General features: G+C 42.5%; 1 protein-coding gene across 1 annotated transcript; it reads left to right on the top strand.

The window, feature by feature from the left end:
• xdm-w (DM-W) lies at nt 1–26981 on the top strand. Its single transcript, NM_001114842.1, has 4 exons — nt 1–29; nt 13448–13683; nt 18440–18599; nt 26637–26981. The coding sequence occupies exons 2-4, from the start codon at nt 13474–13476 to the stop codon at nt 26849–26851; spliced, it is 585 nt and encodes a 194-aa protein (NP_001108314.1). The 5' UTR covers nt 1–29; nt 13448–13473; the 3' UTR covers nt 26852–26981.

Raw genomic sequence — 26981 nt, 5'->3', positions numbered from 1 at the left:
AAGCACAGAAGTTTGAAGCTGGACTGCAGGTCAGTATACATGTCCCTTTAAAAAGTTCAATTTGATTTAACAATGCAGAATGCATTACTGGGCTTTAACAGGTGCCCAGTGATGCCTTTGGAGAAGGAGCCCTGTTTGGTGAGCTAACCAGTTTAAGGGCTGGAAAGTGAAAGCTGAGAAATGATTTACAAATATTTCATCTAAACTGCTAATTTTGGGAAAGCTTTGCAACTCTGTAGTTAGGAGTAGAGAGACATGGTTACCAATTTTGGATTCCTCCATGTGTGTTCTTTCCAACAATATATGGTTTCATGGGATAACGTACTTTTTGTGGATTTATATAGCAGATAATTTGATGATCCTAGGCATACTGGCCATCAGAATGTGTACTTTGCAAAATTATAAGATTTTCTGGGGGAAACTTATTGAAACAGAATTTTTTGCTTTGGGTTCGAAATTTTGTCATTTTCTACTGTAATGTTTTGAAAATTCCCTCCTGTACTGCTGGGAGTCTTTGTGTATAAAATAAAATACTTTTCTGGTACAGGTATGGGACCTGGGGTTTTCCGGATGAGGGATCTTTCTGTACTTTGAATCTCCATACCTTAAGTGTACTAAAAATTAGAATTTATTATATCTTAGTTTGCAGTAGCAACGTGGACCGCCAGCGACCCCCTCCGGTGCTGAAGAGATGAGTGCCGTGGGGAGGGATGGGGGCGGCAAAAGGAAGGTTGCCTCAAGCAGTAAAATGACCCAGGCCGCCCCTGATTAAAGGAGAACTAAAGCCTAACTAAAGAAGTAGGTAGAAATGTTGTACATGTTTTGTGCTTCTGTACCAGCCCAAGGCAACCACAGCCCTTTAGCAGTAAAGATCTGTGTCTCCAAAGATGCCCCAGTAGCTCCCCATCTTCTTTTCTGCTGATTCACTGCACATGCTCTGTGCTGCTGTCACTTACTGAGCTTAGGGAGCCACTCACAATATACAGTACACATAGAATAGAAATGTCACAATATAAGGCTGATTAGTAATTAATACACATAATTACTACATGGCAGCACAGAAACCAGTGCAATTAGCATCAGAATTGAATAATCAGCAAACCTGTAGCATCAGCTTATATTACAGCCAGGGAAGCTCATTTTCTGCTGGATAATTAGTGACGAGCCCTAAGCTTAGCTTCTCAACAGCCAATCAGAGCCCACTGAGCATGTGAGTGTCACAGACACTTTCCAAGATGGTGACCCCCTGTGACAAGTTTGAAGTCCTGGATCATTGCTGCTATTGACAAGCTCAAACTTTAGCCTCGTGCAATAAGTTCACTATATAAAATATGGCATTTTTAGCCACATTCATTTTTAGGGCTTAGTTCTCCTTTAATCACCACTGCCCTTAAGCTTGCTCTTGCCAAGACAAAATGCATTTAAACCTAAAAAAACCCTCTTAACTTGGCACACAGCAATGCTCTGCAAAGATGGTCACATGCACTAGCACAAATCCCAGGCAGAAATAGACTTTTACAATTACAAATCTTCTCTCCTTTCATAAAATAACTGCTTCTGCCTAGCTAAACACACCTACTTTACTGCACTCATTTATGGCTTTGTTCACTGTAACTGTCCAGGTTGATACATAAATTGGAACATTTCTTATATTTAGTCCTGCTTAGCACAATCTGTGAGATTTATTCAAGGCAGCTATGCAATACTTACCTTACACAGATGCTTATGAGAAATATATCAACTAATGTAGTAAATTGTAACAGTTCAGAGGCAGCCTGGAATACTGAGCTATCCGACTGAAACACCAGAGAGAGGAACAGTAAAGTTTAAACTGAAAGTTTAGAAACATTTTAAAAAATAAAAAGCAAATGAAAATCTCTTTATTTCTAGTGTACCATCTAAAACCAACAGAACTTTCCTCTCCCTTTAATTCAGTGTTCTCTTTCCCACTCCTTTTGCATCAGTCACTAGTGATGAGCGAATTTCCCGCAAAACGGTGAAAAAGTCCATTCAGTAAAAATTCCTTTCCTGTGCAACCTGTGAATTTAATTACATACTCTTACCAGAAACGACAGATACACAGTATCACAATGTATTCCTAGTATCAAACATATCTGTAGAATGTATCACTAAAAATGTACAATTTAACCATTTTATGTATCGTCATTTATTTGCTACCATTTGTGTTTAGCAAATTTATTCTAAGAAGCAGCTCAGAAGCAATTGCCCATTTAACCCATTGGATGCCACACAGTCTAATGCATCGATCCAATAGGTTTCCCTTTGAAGTAATGTCCTATTGAAATCACCACCTCAAGTTCTCACAGGAACATGCTCAATTGGCATCATCTAAAGCAGTGATCCCCAACCAGTAGCTCGTGATCAACATGTTGCTCTCCAACCCCTTGGATGTTGCTCCCAGTGGCCTCAAAGCAGGTGCTTATTTTTGAATTCCAGGCTTGGAGGCAAGTTTTATTTGTATAAAAACCAGGTGTACTGCCAAACAGAGCCTCAATGTAGGTTGACAATCCAAATGGGGCTACCAAATGGCCAATCACAGCACTTATTTGGCACCCCAAGAACATTTTTCATGCTTGTGTTGCTCCCCAACTCCTTTTACTTCTGAATGTTGCTCACGGGTTGTAAAGGTTGGGGATCCCTGATCTAAAGGCAGCAGGCCTATTCTTAGCCTCTGCCCAGTGCTTAGCCACCATTTGCTGAGTAATATATTGTTTTTTTGTACCTTTTTCTTTGCCCTTGTCCTCCCTCTCCAGGTTTAATACCTGTGCATGGGTTTGTGAAGCTGGTACCTAGAATTCACACACCCATGGACAGGTAAAAAATATACAATAAAACAGAAGACGTGCATCACCACTATGGTTGTATACATTATAAATGCCCCATGTGGCCTCATTTATTGTGAAAAAACAATGACAGCTCAAGGAGCGAATTAGAATGCATAGGTCCTGTATAAGGGCAGCATTAAACCCGGACTTTCACTAATGGTGGAAAAAATGTTGAAAAAATATATTGCATGTTTATTTCACTAATGATTGATTAAGTGCAAAGTAGAATCTTCCAACTAGCACAACCTTTGTAAAAATGTATCTTTTTATTACATTAGTGTCCAATGTTTCAGTCCTCATTAGGATCTTTTTCAAGGATAATACGAAGTGTGTTAAAAAACTTTAAATAACAGTGTTCATTCAAATGAACCAATCAGTGCTCGGTGTCCATTAATTGATTCATTAAATAACCTTTAAACCAGTGCATAATTTTTTGTAAAACATCTAAAATTTACACCATGTAATAAATATACATTCATATCTTAAATCAATGTGAATTACAAATATTAATTCTAATAAAATATCTCAAACCTTATTTGTGTATCTCATAATTTAGTGCATTTAAATAAGTGTACATTTAAAATTCATTTGTGTCCACAAGATGTCACCAGTGTACCTTAAAAAGCTCTTATTACAGTGTCCATATAAAATCCATTTAGTACATAACCTAAAAAAAAGACAAAAAAGAAACAAAATTGTAACCAATTTGCGTATCATATATAAACTATTTTATACACTGTAACAACCACGGAAATACTTCTAGAGATATCCATTTACTTTTAGAGCAGACTTATTTTTTACCCATTCCATAGCCAAGTCAGAGAACAACTTAAATTAACCTGGCCATTCATGCCATTTGGATATATACAATTTAATTTGTAGATCCAGAAGGTTCCCTTCTCAAGAGCATTTTTTTCAGCATCTCCACCTCTGGGATATGTCCTTATCTGTTCCATTGGCATACACCTGAAAGAGGACGCATCATGTTTGGCTTCTGCCCAATGTTTAGAAATGGGCTGTTTTTAATCCTGTCAGGATCTAATGCTGCCCTAATACTTGATCTGTGCATGCCAATTCTTTCTTTTAATTGTCTGACTGTTTTTCCACAATAGAATAACCCACGGGGGCATTTAATATAAACGACCATGGTTGTCTCACAGTTCATATGTTGCCTGACCTCATATTTTTTTCACAATTAGGGTACTGCACATCACACAACCCTTACATTTGTATACTCAAGCTTGATAAAGGGCACAGTGGGGTCTGAAACGTTGCCCTTACCTTGTATGTACATGGGCTAAATAAACAACAATCTCACTTATTTCACTACAAGCAGTGTGCTGCTGGTTTTTCTGCTTTTTACTTCCAGTCTGACCCTGGATAGGGTAATCTGCCATAAGGACCCTTCATGCCGAACAGTCTGCTGCTTGCCTGGTGCTAGGGTTCGGCATGTGGTGGAACGAGTGAACAGATTATTGGGAGGGGCTGGGGAAGACTCAGCGGTCTTGGTACATACACATAGGTACCAATGACAAAGGAGGTGGTGAAGTCCTTAAGAACTATTTAAATAAACTAGGTAAAAGGTAATTTTCTCCGAGATATTACCTGTGCCTCGAGCAACGTTAAGAAGACAGTGGGAGCTTAGGGAGATTAATGTGTGGCTGAGAGATTGGTGTAGGGAGGAGGGTATTTAGAGAACTAAGGGGGGTTGTGGGTGCACTCCTAAGGCTAAATTATAATATATTTAAGTACAATAGTGCATTCCCTGGTCCCTAGTGATGGGCGAATTTATTCGCCAGCGAATAAATTCGCGAAACGCTCGCGAAAATTCGCGGCAAAAATTCGCCGGCGTCAAAAACTAGACACCAGCGCCGTTTCGCGAATTTCGCGAATTTTTCGGCGAAACGGCGCAAATTCGCCCATCACTACTGGTCCCCTGTCTAAATAATTCAATAAATATGCAAGTGCATGTATTTTAAAAAACAGGGTTTTTTTGTTACAAAGTTATGATCATAAAGTTGAAAAGCCTCCATACCACATCAAGGTAAACCCCATATGGCGGTCCCTAACTTGTGGTTACCTCTGGTCATAATATGAAAGGTCTTTTACCTCTCTGCTTAACCAGGGAATGAGCATTGATTAACTGGCAAGGTCAGTAGCACTTTCATTGTACTTAAATATATTATAATTAAGCGTTAGGAGTGCACCCACAATCCCCCTCTTTTGTATTTGAAATGTAGCCAGAAGCTGTGGCTGAGCTTCATGTGGTTAGTAGCACCCTCATACCCACCCCTTTAAAATAATGGTGGTCTTATATTTTGTTTTGTTTAAAAAAAAATGGGTCTTGGTTTGGGCAATCTCTCTCTCTTAAAAGCCCCAAATGCTAGCAGCAGGGGAGGATCTAGCCCTGACTGAAACCAACGCTCATGAGACACTTATCATATCTGCTGCATCTGTCACTAGGTAACACTTTCGCACTACCTTATACACATCACACCTATCACACTTTTCATTTAGCTTTCCCTTTATTTCTTGTTCACATCGATACTCACACCTACACTCATATCTACTTTCACACACATGCACACATAAGTGTGCACCTATACATATCCTTTTACTTTGCCTTCACTCTTCCATTATCACACTTTCTTAAAAATGGGCATTTGCTTCGGCAGTCTCTCTCTCTTAAAAGCCACATAAGCAGGGGGGGGATTCAGCCCACAGTTTTAAACCCAAGATTCAGGAGACATTTACTCCAAGTAATGCTAGGATTATCACATTTAGTAATGGTAACTAGCAGGGCCGGAACTAGGGGTAGGCAGAGTAGGCATGTGCCTAGGGCACAAAGCTGTGAGGGCACCAGGCACTAACCTCCTCTGTCGCCTACCCCAAGTCCGGTTCCCTCCTCTGCCCTACTCTTTGCATTTTTTCTTGCTTTTTGCGCTTCTGCGCATGCGCACTATATTGCAAATTCGCGCATGCGCACGCTAAACAGGCGCCGCGACTGCCGGGCCTGCCTAGGGCAGTTGCCCGGCACTGGTAATCAGTATCCTCCCCTTCATCCCAGGCCACTGTTAGGCTCCAACATAAGGGTACAAAGATTTAATTATGTAATACCGTTTTATTTAAAAAGCTAAATAAAAATTACAATATTTCACTCACATCTAGTATAGGTCAATCTAAAAACAACTGGACTTGCTGAGTAATCAATGAAGACGTTTCACTACTCATCCGAGCAGCTTCTTCAGTACAACTGACTGGTGTGGGAAGTTCTCGGCATATAAACTCTTCCACTAATCCAATCACAATGGCACATTGTAACTCTTCAAAGAGGTGAGATCTGAAACTCACAGAGGTGTTGATTCTGTGTAGTTACTGTGATAGGATTAGTGATTGGCGAATTTGCGCCGTTTCGCTTCGCCGAAAATTCGCACCCGTTTTTTGACGCTGGCGTCCGTTTTTTGACGCGAATTTTCGCGGGCGTTTCGCAAATTTATTCGCTGGCGCGAATTCGCCGTGAATTTGCGCCTGGCGAATAAATTCGCCCATCACTAGATAGGATTATCCAATGTGTCATGCAACTCCTAGAAAGAGGTGTTACTTGTGAGAGTTGCATGAATGGATGTGTGAAGTGTTCTGAATCCGCCGGGGTACAGATGTTAGAACAGCATTGTATATAGCAGACAGGTGGTGTCACATTGGATAATAAAACTGACCTTACTACTGGCAGCGCATGTGTATACAAAACGGATCCGCACACACACTGGTTAATGCAGTCGGGGCGTATCCCCTTTTATTCAGCCACCAAACATTAATTTACTATTGGCAGAACACAAAGAGGGGAACACCTCCTTGCACTCAAGCATATTGATATATATATTTTTTTTTTAAAAAAAAGTCAATATACAGTACATGTTTATTGTATATTAAGCTGCTCTGATGAGTCGTGAAATGTCTTCATTGATTACTCAGCAAGTCCAGTTGTTTTTAGATTTACTTATACTTGGGGTGGGTACCAAAATGTTGCAACGCGTCCTTGGTGTAAATATACATATACAGTAAAGCGATACAGCAATGTAATTTTTCATTCATTTAAGTGTTTACAAAGTTAATCACTTCACTTTTCAAATGCTTGTGAGTTAAAAATAGTCCATTTCATGTATATCAAGGCATAGTTTCAATAGTAAACAAGATAAAAAAAATATTGGCGCCCCATGGTCCCAAGCTGTACATGCTGGCAGGCAAATGCTCTTGCTGCCATGAACGTACATGGTACGTTCCTCTGCAGCCGAGCTGTTCTCTCTGCGTCTGCGGCTTTTGCCACCTCTGCAAAGAGTTGGGATGAATTACCCCTGGGCAATGAGGCTGGGGGCTGTCACATTGGACCTGCAACATACTTTTGTTTTTTTACCTAAAACTGTTTATTTTGGCAGCATGCCTATTGGATCAGGTATTTTGACCACTAATTATGCTGGCAGATCAGTTATTTTTGTTTCATTGGTTTGTGCAATTTTTGTGGTTTTATTGCAATTTTATCCCTGCATTATTGTTCCATATGTATCTTTAGTATAGCTTTGCTGTTTGGTGCTTTGGTATAGAATGCTGTATTTTACCTTCTTTGATCCGTCAGAATATATACTTTCCAAAAATATATGGTTTTTCTTGGGGTCTTTTTAGAGTTTCGGGGTTTTACGGTGCATAATGTACAGTTGGGGCTCTGCTTTTAGAGTAAACCCTTGGCGTCAATATCTATGGGGTTTTCCAATTGTATGTAAGAAATATGGTGAGATAAATGCGGGCAATTGCACTATTAGGCTATTTTCAAAAATGTCATAAAAACCGTTGCCTTTAGCGTAGCTTTGCAGTATGGTAGTTTGAAGTAGGAAGACCTAATAACCCATTTTTGAGTTGTCAGAATGAGTACTTTCTAAAGATATATGATTTTCAGGGGTCAAATAAGTATGCACAAGGTAGATTCTGGGGTCTTTACGTGCCATGTACTTCGATAAACCTATGAACATTGGCCATCAAACTGTTCAGAGGACCCCAGGCGTTCATATTTGGGGTGATTTATCTTGATACCTAATAGTATGTGGGCAATAAGATACTGCAGGTGGAAGTTTTGAGGTGATTTTTGGAAATGTCATCAAAATCACCAGATTTAGGAAAGGTTTGTGGATTGGTGCTTTGGAGTAGAAAGACATGCATACCCAATTTGGATTCAGGGGAATGTGTACTTTTCAAAAAATATAGTTTTCTGTGGTGAACATACTTTTTTTTTCTGCCTTTGCCCTCTCCAAAACCATGTAAATGTGTTAATTTTGCAGTATATGAAATTACAGAATGGATAGCTTGAATGGGGTGTGTATATTTTGGGGCTCCTATATGCCACATGCTTAGGTAAACCTATACATACTGGGCGTCAAACTGTTCAGTGGACTCCTGGCAATCATATTTAGGGTGTTTAACTTTGGTACCTAATGACGTGTGAGATATGATGCTGTAGATTGGAAGCTTTGAGGTCATTTTTCAAAAAATTTAATTTCTATAAAAAATTACTTTAGGAAAGAATTGCGACTTGGTAGTTTGGAGTACATAGATATATTTACCCTACTGTTAGTGGAATGTTTGACCTTGAAATCAGAAGTATGCAGTTTTGTGGAGCGGTGCTTTGGAAATTTGGTAGTGTACTGCTGAGATTTTGAGCTATACACATGAAGAATCTCCATAAAACTATATATATTTGGTATTGCTGCATTCAGGAGACATAGAACTGGGTTCTTGTACATAAAATAATGTTTCTTATATATGTGATTTTTCACTTTATAAGAAGGTTTTTTACAGAAGTGGAATTACACCAACATTCTAGCATATTTTGAAAGCTCAGGTTGTCCTGAAAAATACAATATATTATTTTCTGGTTCGTCCCTAGGCAGCACAGGGCACAAATGGGTTAATATTGTGTTCCCTCTAGGAGGCAGGATGGATTGAAAACTTTTACCCCTCCTCTAGGGATCCTGCTCTTCCCTGTATTAACCCCACCTACTTTAGTTTTTTCCATCCTGCAGGAGGTAGGATGTCTGGGGAGCATTGCTCTCATACACATTTTTAACATTTTTTTTTTCCACAGCTGCACATGTACAGAGAAGGACAGGCACGCAACAGCGTTGCCACAGTTGGGCACACACATATTGGTCTGCCATCAGCAAGGCAAGCTCCAGCACTGCCAGTTTCTTCGAATAAGCCTCAGCTTCAAGGCAAGCTTCAGAGCTGCCAATTCCCTAGGCAAACTTCAGTGCTGCCAGTAAGGGATAAAACAAAAGGCATGCTGTCCCGGACAGTATAAGGTATAAAAATAGGGGTGTGGAAGCACTCTAAAGGCTAAGTAATAGTATATTTAAGTATAAAGGAAGTGCTAGTTTTAATGCACATTCCCTGGGCCCCTGTCTCAAAAGTAAGTTTACAAAACAGGGGTTTTTTAGTTACAAAGTTATGATCATAAAGTTGAAAAGCCACCATACCACGTCAAGGTAAACCCCACATGGCGTCCCTAACTTGTTTACCTTTAGGCCATAGTATAAAAAGTCTTACTGCATAGTAGCATTCAGTGTAATCAGTGTCTGTTGAACCTTGGTTTCAGTGAAAAGGATCTATCCTCCCCCGCCAGTATGCGGCTTTTAAGGGAGAGGCATTGTCCAACCAACGCCCATTTTTAAAAAGTATAGGGCCCCATTAGTTTAAGGGGGGGTATGGGGTGCTATTAAAAACCACATGAAGCTCAGCCACAGCTTCTGGCAACAATACAATGTATAAAAATAGGGGTGTGGAAGCACTCTAAAGGCTAAGTAATAGTATATTTAAGTATAAAGGAAGTGCTAGTTTTAATGCACATTCCCTGGGCCCCTGTCTCAAAAGTAAGTTTACAAAACAGGGGTTTTTAGTTACAAAGTTATGATCATAACCGGACAGTATAAGGCTATTCCAATCCCCGCCATTACTCTCAACGCAGAGTTAGGTTTCGCGCCAAGCGCGAACTTCTGGCCACCTATTAGGTGCGCAACTCGGGAAAGACGCGCCATAGCAGCCGCTCCCCAGCACAACGCAGCACACAGGAGAATTGAGGCGGTCTGGAAACAACTGGGGGTACACATCAGGCACCTAAAGGGAAGGTGGGACAGGCTGGTTACAACTGGTACAGCTTACTTTTGTTTATTTGTGCATATACCCTTACGGTTCTTTTCACTGTCTTTACCTATACCTTCCCTGGTATTTAGCCTAACATGGCGTCTGATCCTTCTAAGAATATGCAAGACAAACAAGACTTGCAATCCAGCTCTGACACAGCCTCAAATAAAATATCCAAGAGACATAAAGAGAAGGAGGTACATCAGTACCATAAAAAACGCAAGACTCATACAGAGGGTAGGACAGACTCCCTTCCTAGGACAGAATCCCAGTCCACTTCCACCCCACAGATCCCAGATTGGTTTCTACCATTTCAGACTTCACTTTTGACAATGTCATCAGCAATGGAAAAACTGGCTGCTAACCAGTTGACCCACCAACCCTCAGTTCCCAAACCTACACAACATGTCTCTCAGGCTGAGGAGGTTTTTTTCTTCATCTGAGGAAGAAAGCACTATCCCAGATGAGGATTCAGATTGGGAAGATTCTGAACAAGGGAATCTTAATTCTGATAGTTTACACAAATCACAATCTGAAGCTATTCATTCTCTCCTAGCAGGTATGTTCCACACTCTAGGTATACAAGAGGAACACAAAGAGTCCAATACCTTAGACAAGCTATTTGGTCCCACCCAGAGGAAACAAAAAAAGGCTGGGGAGGTGTTTTCGACCACAGGTCAGTACAAGGCCAATGGTCACAAAAAGAATCCTGCCTACACATAAACGTACTGGAATTACGGGCAATTTTTCTGTCCCTAACACATTGGTCGGACCTATTGGAAGGTCATCTGATAAAGGTAAGATCAGACAATGCCACTGCTGTGGCATATATAAATCACCAAGGAGGTACCCACAGCAAAGCAGCTTGGCAAGAAGTGCTCTGCATCCTTCAGTGGGCAGAAAGCAAATCATGCCTCCTAGCGGCTGTTTATATTCCAGGTCAATTAAATTGGTAGGCAGACTTCTTGAGCAGGACCACCCTCGACCCGGGAGAGTGGATGCTACACAAGGAAGTATTCAGTCAAATCACAGCTAAGTGGGGTACTCCTCAGATAGATCTGATGGCAAGCAAGTTCAATCACCAGATAACATTCTACTGTTCCAGGTACCACGATTCAGCAGCTTGGTCAATAGACGCAATGACAACGGAATGGGACTTTCAACTGATATACATTTTTCCAACCATACCAAGATACACCCTGTCCTCAGGCGCCTGTCTCTCTTCCAAATGACAGCAATAGTAATAGCTCCATTTTGGCCCAGGAGGGCATGGTTCTCAGACTTATAAAAACTGCCAATTGCCCCTCCATGGCCTCTTCCAAACAGACTGGATCTATTACTACAGGGTCCCTGATGGCACCCAGCATTGGAGAGTCTATCCCTGATGGCGTGGTTATTGAAAGCTTCATTTGGAGGAACAAAGGATTTTCAGAAAGAGTAACTAACACCATGTTAAGTTAATGCAAACCAACAACAAACACCACATACCACTGCATATGGTCCAATTACATTGCGAGGTGCAAAATAAGAGACACAAACTACCATGTATGTTCAATTCCGCACATTTGGAATTTCTTCAAGAAATGGATAAAAGTGTGGGACTAAATTTCCTCAAAGTTCAAGTATCCGCTCTTTCAGTGTTCTTCCAGACACAGCTTCACTTCCAGATATAAGGACTTTTATCCAAGCAGTCGGTCACATCAAACCTCCATATAAAAACTCCCTTCCTCCCTGGAACTTGAATCTCATACTACAAGCTCTGCAGGGGCACCCATTTGAACCATTAGCCTCCGTTGATCTTAAAATTCTTACTTGGAAGACTGCCTTTTTAGTATCTACAGTATCTCGTCAGCCAGACGAGTCTCCGAGATTGGGGCTTTAAGCCACAAACCCCCATTTTGTGTATTTCACGAGGACAAGGTAGAACCATACCAACATTCCTACCTAAGGTATCATCGGAGTTCCATCTTAACCAGAAAATTGTACTCCCTTCATTCTGCCCTAAACCATCCACTAAAGCAGAAATATGTTGTAAGAGCTCTAAAATTCTATCTTCATAGAATGGAAAGCATTAGAAAATCAGATTCATTTCAGTAGAAAAGTGGAAAAAGCCTCAAAAATATCCATTGCGAGATGGATCAAAAGCCTCATAATATTCATATACAGACTAAAGGGCTTACCTATGCCGCTAAAGGTGGCAGCTCACTCCACAAGAGGCCTGAGCGCTTCATGGGCACTCTATAACCAGGCATCCATGGAACAAATCTGTAAGGCGGCTGCTTGGTCTTCCTTACACACATTTACAAAGTTCTATAAATTCAATGTCTTTGCATCAATGGATGCTAGTTTTGGAAGGAAAGTTCTTTAAGCAGTCATTTAAGTATTTCAGGGTCTTTCACCCATGTCAGTGCTGTTCACTTAACGTTTTTCATTCCTTCTTTATTTTGATGTTAGCTAACTTCTTCTTCCCACCCTTTTTTTCTGTCTTTGGAACTAACCCATTAGTGCCCTGTGCTGCCTAGGGACGAACGAGAAAAGAGGATTTGTTATCATGCTCACTGATAAACCCCTTTCTCGGAGTTCCGTACAGGCAGCACAGGGATTTATCATGAGTATGATAACAAATCCTCTTTTCCTGGGTAAACTAAAAGATCCCCCCCCAGGAAAGTGAGAGTAAAAAATGTCTAAAAACTGCTTGGCAGTAGATGTTCACATTTAGGACAAAGCTGCTGGCAAAGAAAGTGTTAAAGGGCACCTGTTGGCTGAAATTTTTTCCCCAAACAAAGGTGTGGGCTAATAAAGCCTGCACTCCAATTAGGATCACAGTAGTTTTTTTTATGCCCCCCACCAGCTCTAGGACACCCAGAAGGGAGCTCCCAGTTCAAGCAGCCATGTGGGGCACACTCATGTGCACATATAAAAATAATGTGCCCTCTAATGTAAAATAGTTACCTTCTGCCTGGTGCCTTTATGAGTTACTCCTCAATGCAGGTATGGGATCTGTTAACCAGAATGCTCGGGACCTAGGGTCTTCTGGATAATTCATTTTTCTATAATTTGGATCTTCATACCTTAAGTCTACTATAAAATCATGTAAACATTAACCCTAATAGGCTGGTTCTGCTTCCAATAAGGATTAATTATATCTTAGTTGGGATCAAGTACAAGCGACTGTTTTATTATTACACAGAAACAGGAAATAATTTTTAAAAATGTGGATTATTTGCAGAAAATGCAATGGGAGACTTTCTGTAATTCTGAGCTTTCTGGATAATGGGTTTCCAGATAACAGATCCCATACTTTTATAGGATAATTGTAGTAATTTTGTTTTGCTTGCTGACTAAGTGATGTACACTATAAGTAATCATTGTTTCCTGTTCTGAAAATGTATTTTTAACATTGTTCTTTTTTTCAGTAACTGCATTTCTTTATATACAGAGAATGCAAAACAATGAGGAACCATATAACACCGGGCAGTACCCATCAGGACCTCATGGAAAGAAATCTCCACGGTTACATAAGTGTGCCCGATGCAGAAATCATGGATATGCCACTCCTCTGAAGGGACATAAGCGCTTCTGTATCTGGAGGGATTGCCAGTGCCAAAAGTGCAGCCTAATAACGGAGAGACAACGGGTTATTGCGGCACAGGTAAGTGACAAAAATGTCTAGCACTAAATACCTTATGTGAGATTAACACTGATAGACCTGCAGTGATGTATATTATGCTTGAATATATCTAGTTATTTAGCAGGGCTGTTGTTAACAGCACAATTCATACTGCAATATAAAATATCTAAAACTATTGGTATTGGTCCTTGCTTAGGAAATAGATTTTAATGACAACCTTATATTCACTATATAAGATGCATTATCTATGTTCTATAGGTGAGGCTGCGATGCACTGCTTTCTAGCTCGATGTATATATACAATGTACTGTACCATGTTTTAGTTTTATTTATACATATATATATATTTTTATTTTTTTTTTAGTTTCAGAATCTACAAAGCTTTTCTATATAGCATTCTCATTCTGTTACCGACACTTTACCATCAATTGGATCATTCCTATTTGGCCCAGCATGTGGGTGGCCTATTCAGGCTTAGATATGCTCATTTAGTGACCTCTCCTATTATTATTATTATTAACATGTATTTATATAGCGCCAACATAGCGGATATTGCAATGTATGGCCAGCTTAACTGTGTTCAGTTGTGCATTCACAGGATTTCCATAAGAGACCAAACACACAGTTTACAAGGTTATTTTGAATTCTTTCATAAGTCTAATTTAACCCTTTAAGTGCCAGCAGAATCTCGCATTTCAGTTGCACGAAATGCCAGACGTTTTTGAAACATTTTGTGCTCTCTCGCTTTAGGGGCAGAAGAAGAAACCTTTAGTTTACCTGGGAAAACTATACATTGTTTTTTTCAGGAGAACCTGAGCTTTCTAAATATGCCTAAGTTTTCATGTATTTCCACCTCTGCAAAAAGATTTATAGCACTAAAAATTCCTATTTTTGAATTCATACCAGAAAAATCCAACTGATTTGGAAAGCCTCATGTCTCTTGAATGTGCCAATACCAGAAATGTATAGTTTTAGGGAGATTTAGGACTTCTGTACAGCAAAAAATCCCAGCAGTATATTACCAAATTATGAAAGCACTACGGCAGAAAATGCCATACTTAAGATCCCAAGGCCAAAAAAACCTGAAATTGTAGGTTTACCCCATAAAACCATATATTTCTGAAAAGTACATATTCTGCTGATTTCAAAATGGGTAACTATGTCTCTCTACTCCTAACTACCAAAGCTTGTCTGAATGTAGCGGTTTTTATAAAAATGTATTAAAATTCAGAAAAACCACTTCAAAGGTTTTATTTTGCTGCTCCGCATAGCCCACACTGTATTAGGAAAAAGCACAGTGAATATGATTGCCAGGGGTCCACTGAACAGTTTGATGCCCATTGTGCATAGGATTACCAAAGTATCTGGCATTTAGAGACCCCAATATGAAGTTAGCACATCCAAATTGTACAGGACTTTACTTCAGCTACTGAAAAATCAACACATTGACTGCAGTTTTTGTGGGGTAAAAACACTGAAAAATAGTTTTACCCCCAAAACCATATATTTTTGCAAAGTACACATTCTACCGAATCTAAAATGGGTACCCATGCCTTTCTGCTCCAAACTACTCCAAGTTGCAAGGTTTTCCCAAAATTGTCAGTTTTGGTGAAATATCTGAAAATTGCCTCAAAGCTTCATCTTTCCAGCATCATATCATCCATGTATCATTACGTACCAAGAAAAAAGCACCCTAAATATGATTGCCAGGGTTCCTCCAAACAGTTTGGTGGCCATTGTGCATAGGTTTACCAAAGTATCTGGCATTTAGAGGCCCCAAAATGAAGTTAGCGCATACAAATAGTCCTGTAGGTAACTTCAGCTAATGAAAAATCAACACATTGACCGCATTTCTTGTTGGGTAAAACACAGAAATATATGTTGACCCCCCAAAACCATATATTTTTGGAAAGTACATATTCTAACAAATCTAAAATGGGTACCTATGCCTTTCTGCTCCAAACTTCCGAGTCGCAATGCTTTCCCAAAATTGCCAGTTTTGATGAAATAGCTGAAAACCTCAAAGCTCCCCCAAAACCATATTTTTGTAAAGTACACATTCAGACAAATCCAAAGTGGGTAACCATGTATTCCTACTCCAAACTAGTGAGTTGCAATGCTTTCCTAAAATTGTCAGTTTTGATGAAATAGCTGAAAATCATCTCAGATCTTCCATTTTCTAGTATCTTATCCCTCACATAGCATTCAGTACCAAGAGAAAACATCCTAAATATGAATTTGTAAACAACTCACCGACGCCATTCCTCGATCCAAGATGGGGGCGCCCTGTCCTCCCACATGGTTCTTCCTGGTCGCAGCACTGTGACGCCAGCTCCTTCTCGCCAGCCAATTGGACGCCAGCGCTGGAATGGACGCCATCGTTTGAACACCAGCGTAAACGCAAGCGTCAACATCATGACGTCATCACGTCCAATTTTGGCGCTAATAGAGGCCTATTTAAAGGAGCCTGAAGACTTCAACATTGCCCAAATATAGGTTTCACTTTGTGAATTCCTGGGTTTGATTCTAGTATTGTTATAATGATTCCTATGTACTGACCTTTGCCTGTTTAACCGTTTTGACCCTATTCTGCCTGGATTGACCTCTTTGCCTGAACTCTGACCATTCTATTGCCAAACCCTCTTGTACCTTGAACTTTGTTTGTTGAACTGCCTCCTCCTTGGTCCACACTCCATACTGAGCCTTCGGGCCCTTACAGAATACCAGGGGTCCACTGAACAGTTTGATGCCCAATATGCATAGCTTTACCAAACTATGTAGTGTACAGAAGCACCCAAATGACAGTAGTGTATATAAATTTTCACAGCTGACCCTCTGGCTGCTGTAATACAAGCACCCAGTATGTGTATTATGTGCCATAACACCCCCTAACAGTATGGACACCCTAGAAAACCATATATTTTTAGAAAGTACACATTCTGACAAATCCAATATGAGTTAATATTTTTACCCCATTATATGCCCCACATTTCGTAACATATCAGCATAAAACATCCCAAATATGAATGACAGGGGTCTACTGAACACTTTTATGCCCAATATGCATAGATTTACCAGACTATGTGGCGCACAGAGACCCTCAAATGGGATATATAGTAGATAAAATTTACATAGGCAAAACTAAATAAAACAGAACAGTGTGTAATGCAAATAAATCACTAAAGTCCAATAAAACCACAAAAATCAACGCTTTGTTTTTTTCCAGACCAGTGTAATTGGCCGTCAGAATCACAGTTTGAATATTTTAGCTTGGTCAAATAGGTTATATGGACAGAAACAAGTGAACAACACATATGCAGAGCTAAAAATGAAATAAAATGGCTAAAAATGCAGCAAAATCCCCAAAATTGCAATATAACCACCGACATAACATACAAAAGGTATTGCACAGTATGGTTGGTGAATATGCTATTCGCAATGGCAATAAAACTTTTTTTTCAGCCATAAGATGCAATAAGAAGAAAAAAAAGCCACAAAGCCATGTATGTATGTGTGCGTGTGTGTGTACAATTGGTAAATTGTATGTTATGTGCGTGAGTGTGAGTGACCCCCCCGATCCCCAAAAATGTGTGAGTGTGTATTAGTGTAATAAGTGTGTGCTCGTGTGTATAAATGTTACACTAACCTGGGGAAGGGGTTGAAGATCATTGCAGAAGATCTGGAGGAGTCCCACAAGGATCTGCAATCCTCCTCGTGATCTTGCGGTGGGGGGTGGAGCTGGGTGGTGCAGATTAGCGTGCAGCAGCAGGACACGTAGAAAACATGTGCCTGCTGCTGCCTTGAGGCCCTTGGGCAATCGCGTTGTCTGGGGCGCGGGATCGAGGAGGAACGGCTCCAGAAGCTGGAAGTGCAGCAGATCGTAGAATCTACGTTCTGTGGCACTTTGGTACTTTTATCCACAGAACTTAGATTCTACGATCTGTGGCACTTAAGGGGTTAAACATTCCAGTATTACAAAAATAGCGTCCTATAAATAATTCTTTCTACCAGTTTACCTAGAGTTATATTTATGTAGCCCAGCTACTTAGGTTGAAGAAAGTGGATGACTTATATTCCACAAAATGCTCCCTAAACTCTTGCACTTGTAGGACAGTGACCAGGCTTTTGGATAACAAACATTACGGGGGTTATTTACAGTACACATAGAATAGGAATGTCACAATATAAGGCTGATTAGTAATTAATACAGATAATTACTACATGGCAGCACAGAAACCAGTGCAATTAGCATCAGAATTGAATAATCAGCAAACCTGTAGCATCAGCTTATATTACAGCCAGGGAAGCTCATTTTCTGCTGGATAATTAGTGACGAGCCCTAAGCTTAGCTTCTCAACAGCCAATCAGAGCCCACTGAGCATGTGAGTGTCACAGACACTTTCCAAGATGGTGACCCCCTGTGACAAGTTTGAAGTCTTTCAGGAGGATCCTGTAGCATAAATATCCTAAGAAGGCTCAAGGTAAACTTGAGCTTGAGATATAAAGGAAGGTAGTCAGTATACAAAAAGGGAGAAAAAGAGCACAGATTTGTGTGTTCAGTGCATACTGACATGTACAGAAGGCAAAACCTTTACCTGCAGATTTCCATTTCCCATTCACTTGAATAGATAAAGCACTGTATATGGCAGCTGAAGTAATAACCTCCTTCATATACATGTACAAGAGTCAGTGCTTTCTGTAAAGCAGTTGAATAATATATCTGGTACTATATAAGTAAAGGTTCATAACTTTTTAAAACACACTTTTTATATTCTAGGTTGCATTGCAAAGACAGCAAGCTCAGGAAGAGGAGCTAGGAATATACCATCCTATTCCTTTGCCCATTGCAGCTGTGATAAAAAGGGAGCATGGTGGTAGCAGCTCTCAATTGATGCTGGAAAGCAGTTCCACACAGACAACCAGCACACCCACTTCAGGTAACAGAAGGAGCAGGGCAGTGCAAATAACATTTAAGATCTAGTGACTTTGTACTGAGAACTGGCAAAAAGCCACCCTACCCCTTTGCCCATTGCAGTAGAGTAGTGGATAAAAAGGGAGCATTGTGGTAACAGGCCTTGCTTAATGCACAGACAGCAGTCATACATACTACCATCTCCACACCCAGCTCATGTAAAGATACAGTATTTTTGCTTTGTAGCAGGTCAATCAAGATTGTATTTTGGATCTATTTTAGTGAATCATTTTGCTGATCACGCACCTTAATTTCTGTATATGAAAGAAACAGCTTGTTCTTTGTTCATCGGGTATGCTTTTAGGAAGACTTCTTTTCCTACATAAACAAAAACATATGTACAACCCCTTATGGTATTGGCACACACAGAATTTATTGATGTACAGTATATGTGACTCTGCCCTGAAAAGCTAAGTATTATCTTTTTACAAAAAGACAATTGCTGTTGTGTTGAGCACAGTTTGTTCCCTAAGGCTAGTGTCAGATGTAGCGGGCATTGCCTTGGCCAGGGTTCAGACACACATGGTGGATTTCAGGGCCAAAATGCAAACACTTGCTTTTGGCACAGAAATGTGCTGTGTGTGTCTGAACCCTGGCCAAGGAAATGTATCTGAGTGCAGGCACATCAGCAGAGGAGTGGATTCTCAGTTTCTCTGCAGACTGAGATCCACTACGTCTGGCACTAGCCTTAGAGCCCTGTTACACGGGCGGCTTCATTGCCTAATGGGAAACCTCCTCTCCTCCTCATCTGCACCAGGCAGTGATCCTAGGTAGTTAGCCTGAAAATGCATAAGGAGGCATTTATAAGCAATTACCCAAGATCGCCACATGTAATGTGTAACACGTGGTGATTCCAACTAATGCGCATCAGCAGGTATTTTCAGATGCTTCATCACCTGCAGAACAGATTATTTCCCGCTGGGAAATGTAGTGTCCTGTGTGTCAGCAGCCTTGGGATGCTAGAACTATAGGCCTGTGCAAGCAGGTGGAAGATGTTGTGTGTAACACTTACGTTATCAGGAACCTTGCGCAGTGACGGATACCCTCGAATGCACAGGTGGACCCTGTGGATTCCGGTGTTCACCGACACCCTTTTGGGGCCCCGGGCATTCTGCTGCAGAAACCAACAAGGATGTGCATAGCTAGAAACTAGTCCATAAGCTAGGTACCGGCAAGGAGTTATCAAGTTATCAAGGCAGGCAGCAGGAATTGTAGTCAAGGGTCAGGCGGAAGTCAAAAACCAGGAGATCAAAGTCAAAAAACACTTTAGCAGGAACAGTAAACTGAAGCCTAGCTTGGGCACTATCAAAATGGTGGATCAGGCTTTTAAAGAAGAATTGGCGCCAAAAGATTCAAACCGGTGCTGAATAGTGACGTCATGATGCTCAGCATCGGATTTCTAATGCGGAGGTGCGCTCCTGTGCACACGAGCAAGCATAGAGGTGTGCCGGGAGGTAAGCGAGGAGTTAGATCTCCCTGCGTGTCTTACAGTGTGGACTAATTAAGAGCACACGTTTTAAGGGCCCCTTACACACAGGCGTTCTGGGCTGCTCTCCACTGCATTCTGTCTAAAGCCGTTTGACTGCAGGGGAGCGCAGGCCCAGACGCACTCTATTCTTACCTATGGTGCTGTGACAATGCATGTTGTGTTCCACCTGTGTTTGGCACTTACATGCGTTGTCATGAAGACAGCACCATAGGTAAGAATTAAGTGCATCTGGGCCTGCGCTCCCCTGCAGTCAAAATGCTTTAAACAGAATGCAGTGCAGTCCAGAATGCCCGTGTGTAAGGGCCCTTAGAATGCTAGTGATAAGTTAACTATTGGAAGGAGATCTCATATCAGATAACTAAAATGGCAAACTACATAAAGTTGTACAAAACAGCAGGAGGCCTAGAAAGTCTTTCACGGCTGGTGCTAAAATAATATTAAGGGACAATAGTAGTAATTGGCTTTGCCAAGACACTATGTGTGTTTTAGTAGAGACCATGCCCAGTATTGTGTATGGCAGGGTATTTTTTGGCATTTTGTAGGCAAGTAGCTTCTACTAGTAGTGCAGTGTATCTTCACCCTAAAGGGTGTACAAACAATGGGAGCCCTAAAAAGATCACTTATGAGTGCAAGTGCAAAGTGTTGAAATGTAGTGATGGGCAAATAAATTTGTCTTAGTGAAATTCGCAGTGAATTTGAGTTTTGCCAGGGGCAAATTTTTTTTGCGAAACTGCATCAAAAATTTGCATGCTACTCCACAACAGCCCAGCCCACATACCATGCCTAGTCTGGGCACTGTAATGCAGCAGCTGCAATCACAAAAACAGCAGCAGCAAGCGCCACAGCAGCAGATGGCATTGGGTCACAGTGGGGCAATTTTTTTGCCACTGCTTCGCAACCCATTTGCTCGCAGCAGGCAGAGGCAGTGGTAGACTGGCTGACCCAGGCTACCTTGTCTGCAGCGGGCACCAGTGAGTGGCAGGAGGTGGCATCACCTGCAAGCTCAGTGCTGGGGGAAACCCCATCCCCCTTATTGTTTGATCCTGAGGTGGATTTCGGCCCATTCACCCAGGATCTTTTTGATGATCAGGCAGGAATGGGGGTACATTCATGTCTGATGAGGAGGAGGAGGTCATGGCACATCCCACATCAGGGTCCCCTACAGTGGCGGAACTACCGGGGGAGCAGGGGGTGTGAGCGGGCGAGGGCCCGCACCCCCTCAGGGCCCCCGGCAGTCCATTCGCCTCTGAAAATGCGGCCGTACGGAGGGGGGCGGGGCCCGGCTGCGCATCACGCACCAGGGTCCGCCCCCCTCTAGGATCGCTACTGGTCCCCTAATGGCAGGGTAGCAGGCTGCTGGTGTGGGGTCAGACACCAGCATGCTGGATGTGGGTGTGGATGACCTACTGCAGGATCTGTTCTGGGGGAGGAGGATGATAGGGACAGACCCTGGGAGCTGGCTCAGGAGGATAACATCAGCAGTTTAGGGGGGGAACTGTGTGTTGTTGTTGAGGATGATGATGAAGAGCTGGCCCCACAGAGGCAGAAAACCCCACCAACCTTTGCTAGGGGGGCAGGCAACAGGGCAGCACTGCACCTGGGTCCAGAGTCTCTGGGCATATGGGTGGGGACCATTTTCAGCCCTCCACAGCAGGCAAGGCGGTGGCCCACACTTCAGCAGTGTGGGCATTTTTCATGTGCCAGAATGAAGACCAGTCAGTAGCAGTGTGCCAGCTCTGCTAGCAGAAAGTTTGAAGGGGGCAGATGGTCACATATGGGAATGTCTGCTTTAAGTTCCCATATAAAACATCATCATAGGATGATGTGGGAGCAGCACCAAAGTGCCAGGGCACTGGGGTGCAGTGGTGCTTCCGGTCCACCTCCTCCCATTTCTCAGGGAAGAGGTGCTAGCTCCCCATCCCCTGTAGCAAGGGAAGAGTATTCTGAGGCTCACTGCCTCCTCCTCCTCACTGCCATCATCAGTGCAGCCCCAGCAGGTGGTGGAGAATGTGTCCCTGTCACTGGATCATGCTGTCGGCGGCAGAGTGCACGGATATGTGGACTAGCAGGCATGGGCAGGGGAGGTACATCTCGTATACCGCCCACTGGGTCACCCTCATGAGTGCTGGGGAGGGTGCAAGGAGGGTGCTCCCCTCAGGCTAGAGGTGCCTCCCTGTGGTGTACAGGGCAAACACCACATGGTCACTTCCTCCTCCGCTATGGATGAGCCACCACTTAAGTGTCCCTGCAGTTACGCTTCAGTGCAGCACAAGCGCGGTCAGGCTGTGCTGCACCTGAGCTCATGGCCGCCTTCCAGACTTCACATGTCCTCAACCTTGTGGTGCAGCACTTCTTGAAGAGCTACCAAGGGTTGGGTGACTTGGAGAAGGCACGTATGATATGCAGCCACTTTTGCAGGTCCCCCACCGCCAGCACGTCTTCGGCATGGATGCAGCGGCAGCATCATCTGCCACCCCACTGGCTGATCTGTGACCTGACGATGCACTGTAATTCCACCCTGCACATGGTGGAGTGCCGTGTAGAGCAGCGCTGGGTGGTCAGCAATTAGCTGCTGGAGCACAATGCCAGGGGTACTCACGGGCAGATTTGGGGTACTTCAGTGCCGAGTAGTGGTAGCAGATGAGGCAGCTCTGCTGAGTACTTGCCCCCTTTGAGCAGGCCACACGCTTTGTTAGCAGGGACAATGCATGTGTGAGTGATGTTATACTCCTGGTTTTCCTCCTCAATCGCATATTGTACTTCTGCTAGAGGAGGGCGATGTGCCTGAGGAGGAGAATAGACCCCATAGGCAGGCAGAAGGGGCTGAGAGGCAGGAGGATGAGGAAGTTTTGTCCGATGAGGAGGATGAGGGAGAGGAGGACTGGGTGCCTGCACAGCATGGGGAGCAGGGCACACACCATCCAACCACCCCAGCTATTGTCTGCGGCTGGGAGGGCACAGAGCAGGTGGAGGAGGTAGATGACCTTCTGCATCTGGAGGGTAGTGAAGAAGAGGTTGGTCGGGGGCACCTCTTTTACATGTCTGCCAATATGCAGAGTTGCCTCAGGAGTAATCCCCCGGATCTGTTCCATCAAAGACCGGGATGATTACTGGGTGGCCACTTTGCTTGACCCACCGTACAATGGAAAGTTGGGGGAGTTCCTTGTGCCCAGCCAGAGAGAAAGGAGGGCGGGTCAATTGAAGAGGGCTCTGTGCTCAAAACTGGTGGAGGCCTTCCCCCAGGCTGACACTTCTCAGGCCTCCACTAATCCACACATGCAGCAGAGATGGGGGCCTAGCAGCAGCAGCAAAGGCGGAGATCTCATGGGTGTGTGGAAGAGCTTTTTTGAGCCTCATTAGGCAGCAGCAGGCCCATTCAGCACCCAAAGTTACCACCAACAGCGGCTGGAGCATATGGTGGCTAACTACATGGGGTCGGTCACTGAAGACCCCATGCATTTTTGGGTGTTGAGGCTCAACCAGTGGCCAGAACTGGTACAGTATGCTCTGGAGGTGCTTGCTTGCCCCCCTGCCAGTGTCCTGTCAGAGAATGTCTTCAATGCTGCAGGTGGGTTGGTCACTGAGAAGCAGACACGGCTGTCCACTGGCAGCGTGGATATGCTGACATTTATAAAAATGAATGAGGCATGGATAAGCGGGATAGCCAAGTGCCTATTGCAGACATTAGAGACTAGACTCCTCTCCTCTTCCTCTCCAGATGTACCCTCCTCTCTCCATTGCTGCCTATACTCTCCTCTGATAGACTTCTCCTCCATAGTTTTGCCTATTCCCCATCTGGCTGATATGTCTGCTCCTGCTGCTGCAGCCTGCTACCCCTAGTACTACTGCTACATTGTCTGCAATTTTTTTGTGATGGGGGCCTATCAATGCTCCTACTACTGTACTGCTGCATTTTTGGCAAATGTTTTTGTGGTGGGGTCCTATCAAGGCTAATAATAATGTTGCTTCTAATACTGCCACATGGTTGGCAAATTTCTTCTATTTGGGGTCTGTCAAGGCTCCTAACTTACTAATACTGCTGCTGCATAGTTGAGGCCTACCATGGCTTCTAAAAATGTTGCTTCTAATACTGCTGTGTAGTTGGCTAATGTCTTCTGGTTGAGGCCTACCTCATCTATTTCTAATAATGTTGATTCCAGTGCTGCTGTTGCTACTACTGCCACATTGTAGTCTTATTTCTTCTGGTTGAGGCCTACCAAGGCTAATAATAATTTCACTTTTAATACTGCCGCATTGTTGGCTAATTTTTTCTGGTGGAGGCCTACCTCTTTTAATTCTAATTCTAATAATGTTACTTCTAATACTGCAGCATGGTTGGCAAATGTTGTCACACTATTACTAAAATAAAAAAACATAATGTATTTGAGTGTTCCTCAATTCAATAGCTAATTCATCAAATTCTGCCCCTGCACATCACACTTGGCACGTGAGCATCAAACTCGGAGCCAGCGTGTCAAAATCAATGTGTGTGCATCACGTGACACGCATGTTATACGCACATCAAAAATGGGTGTCACTGGTATAAGTACCCAACGTCCAGCTCTTACACGTGTAGGATTGGAAAACTTTTCTACAGCAAAGATGGCAGGTCCATGCCTGATGAGTGAAGATCAGATAAATTATTTCATCAGCTACCTGCAGAGGAAGGGATATGACAATATCCCCCCTGTAACCCCCGGGATACAGTCCCTGCAACGTGCAATAATGGAGAGGCTGAGGCACAAGCTCAAGAGGCAGTTTCACATCCGTCTGAGGCTGCATGCCATCCAAAGAATATGGGGCAATCTTAAGCGGTGGCAGACCTTGTTAATCAACTAAGAGCTGAAGTAGAAGGTAGATTAATTTAAACAGAATAAATAGATTTCTCTTCTTAAAGGGATCCTGTCATCCGAGAACATGTTTTTTTCATAACACACCAGTTAATAGTGCTGCTCCAGCAGAATTCTGCACTGAAATCCATTTCTCAAAAGAGCAAACAGATTTTTTTATATTCAATTTTGAAATCTGACATGTCAATTTCCCAGCTGCCCCATGTCATGTGACTTGTGCCTGCACTTTAGGAGAGAAATGATTTCTGGCAGGCTGCTGTTTTTCCTTCTCAATGTAACTGAATGTGTCTCAGTGGGTTTTTACTATTGAGTGTTGTTCTTAGATCTACCAGGCAGCTGTTATCTTGTGTTAGGGAGCTGCTATCTGGTTACCTTCCCATTGTTCTTTTGTTTGGCTGCTGGTGGGGAAAAGGGAGGGGGGTGAGATCACTCCAACTTGCAGTACAGCAGTAAAGAGTGATTGAAGTTTATCAGAGTCACATGGCTTGGGGCAGCTGGGAAATTGACAATATGTCTAGCCCCGTGTCAGATTTCAAAATTGAATATAAAAAAATATTTTGGGAAATGGATTTCAGTGCAGAATTCTGCTGGAGCAGCACTATTAACTGATTCATTTCGAGAAAATGTTTTTTCCCCATGACAGTATCCCTTTAACTACAATAAAGCAACTTGATTCCTATTTATTTTGCTATTTTTGTGCAAATGTGTGTTTGTTTAGACCTGTACCAAGGCTGGCGCATAGTTAACAAATAAAGGTAGATTTATTTAAACAGAATAAATAGATGTCCTATACTACAATAAAGCCACTTGATTCCTTTTTATTTTGCTATTTTTGAGCAAAAGTGTGTTTAGGTGAATAGTGTAACATCCGTAACAGTTACATCATATAACTGCAGAGAACAAGTAAATCAAATGGAGATTATCTGCTGCAAAAAACCTATCTTAATGGTGTTGCCTGCCCCATACCCGCCAATGCCATCCTTATAAATGTAGGAGGATAAATGTTTTGCTAACCTTTTGGTTCTTTGACATTGCCGCCAGGTTAGGGACTCAAGTAGTTAAGCTCAGGGATAGAGAGATTCTTGGAGTGGAAACCAGCTGTGAGGTCGCCTTCAATGGGGAATGTGCACCAAAGGCAGGAAAGGCGGCTCAATTCACAAAGCTGACTAACAAAGGATCAGACTGTATCTGTGAGTAATACATTTGTGTAAATGACCTGCTGCCACTACTTGTTCATGAAGTGTAACATCTGAGCATTCATCTTGAATATGTGAGTATTGAGAAGTGTACCGCCACCAATAAATGTTCTGCTGTTTTAAAGAACCACTGGCGCTCAAAGTTTAATTGATCAACAGTGAATACTGTGTGTGCTTATACCATGTGGTAATCCCTTCCTCTATACCATAAGCGAGGGCCCCACCTGTGGATAAAGAATCTATTGATATCGTGCCTATCGGGAGTTGCTGGGAGTTGGACCCCTTGCCCAGGTACCGAAACCAGTGGATAGTAACCCAAGGGAAGGTTTAGGAAGACCCTGGCCCATCCACCTGTTACATAGATGTTGTTTAAATTTCCTGAAGTTACATTACACCTCATCCTGTGTAATTCATACTGTACAAATGCAATTGCTGTATTACTCAAACTGAAATTCTTTAATTGGCAGCTGAATGGATCAAGGAAGAAGAGGTGGCTAAACCTGCTGCAGGTCTTTTCGCACCTCCACCATCATCTGAAGAGATGGGCATGACACTGGCAGCAGTTGGAGCTGCTGATGCTGCAACACAGACTGATCAGCCAGGCCACCTCTTCAATATGATGTCTGCGATGATCCAGCAGCTCATGGACATGAGCTGGGAACTCCAACAAGGATGGATTTAATTAATAGTTTGAGGGATAACACTCCTCGTCTAGTAGTCTTTTAGTTGTATGCACTATTGTGCCCTATGTTGTATGCACTGATGTGCCTTATCTTTTTTTTTCTATAGTAAAAAATCTGTTCAAACCTGTA

This window comes from Xenopus laevis, chromosome 2L (genome assembly GCF_017654675.1).
Source record: "Xenopus laevis strain J_2021 chromosome 2L, Xenopus_laevis_v10.1, whole genome shotgun sequence".
Classification (NCBI taxonomy): Eukaryota; Metazoa; Chordata; class Amphibia; order Anura; family Pipidae; genus Xenopus; species Xenopus laevis.
Note: the sequence above shows the minus strand (reverse complement) of the source record. Positions and strands in the feature narration are given on the sequence as shown.

What these genes read in the sequence shown, in the direction of transcription:
- xdm-w (NM_001114842.1), top strand. Translation starts at nt 13,474, where the DNA reads ATGCAAAACAATGAGGAACCATATAACACCGGGCAGTACCCATCAGGA. An exon ending in AACGGGTTATTGCGGCACAG is followed by an intron (nt 13,684 to 18,439) that starts GTAAGTGACAAA and finishes TTTATATTCTAG; the next exon opens with GTTGCATTGCAAAGACAGCA. An exon ending in AACCAGCACACCCACTTCAG is followed by an intron (nt 18,600 to 26,636) that starts GTAACAGAAGGA and finishes TTTAATTGGCAG; the next exon opens with CTGAATGGATCAAGGAAGAA.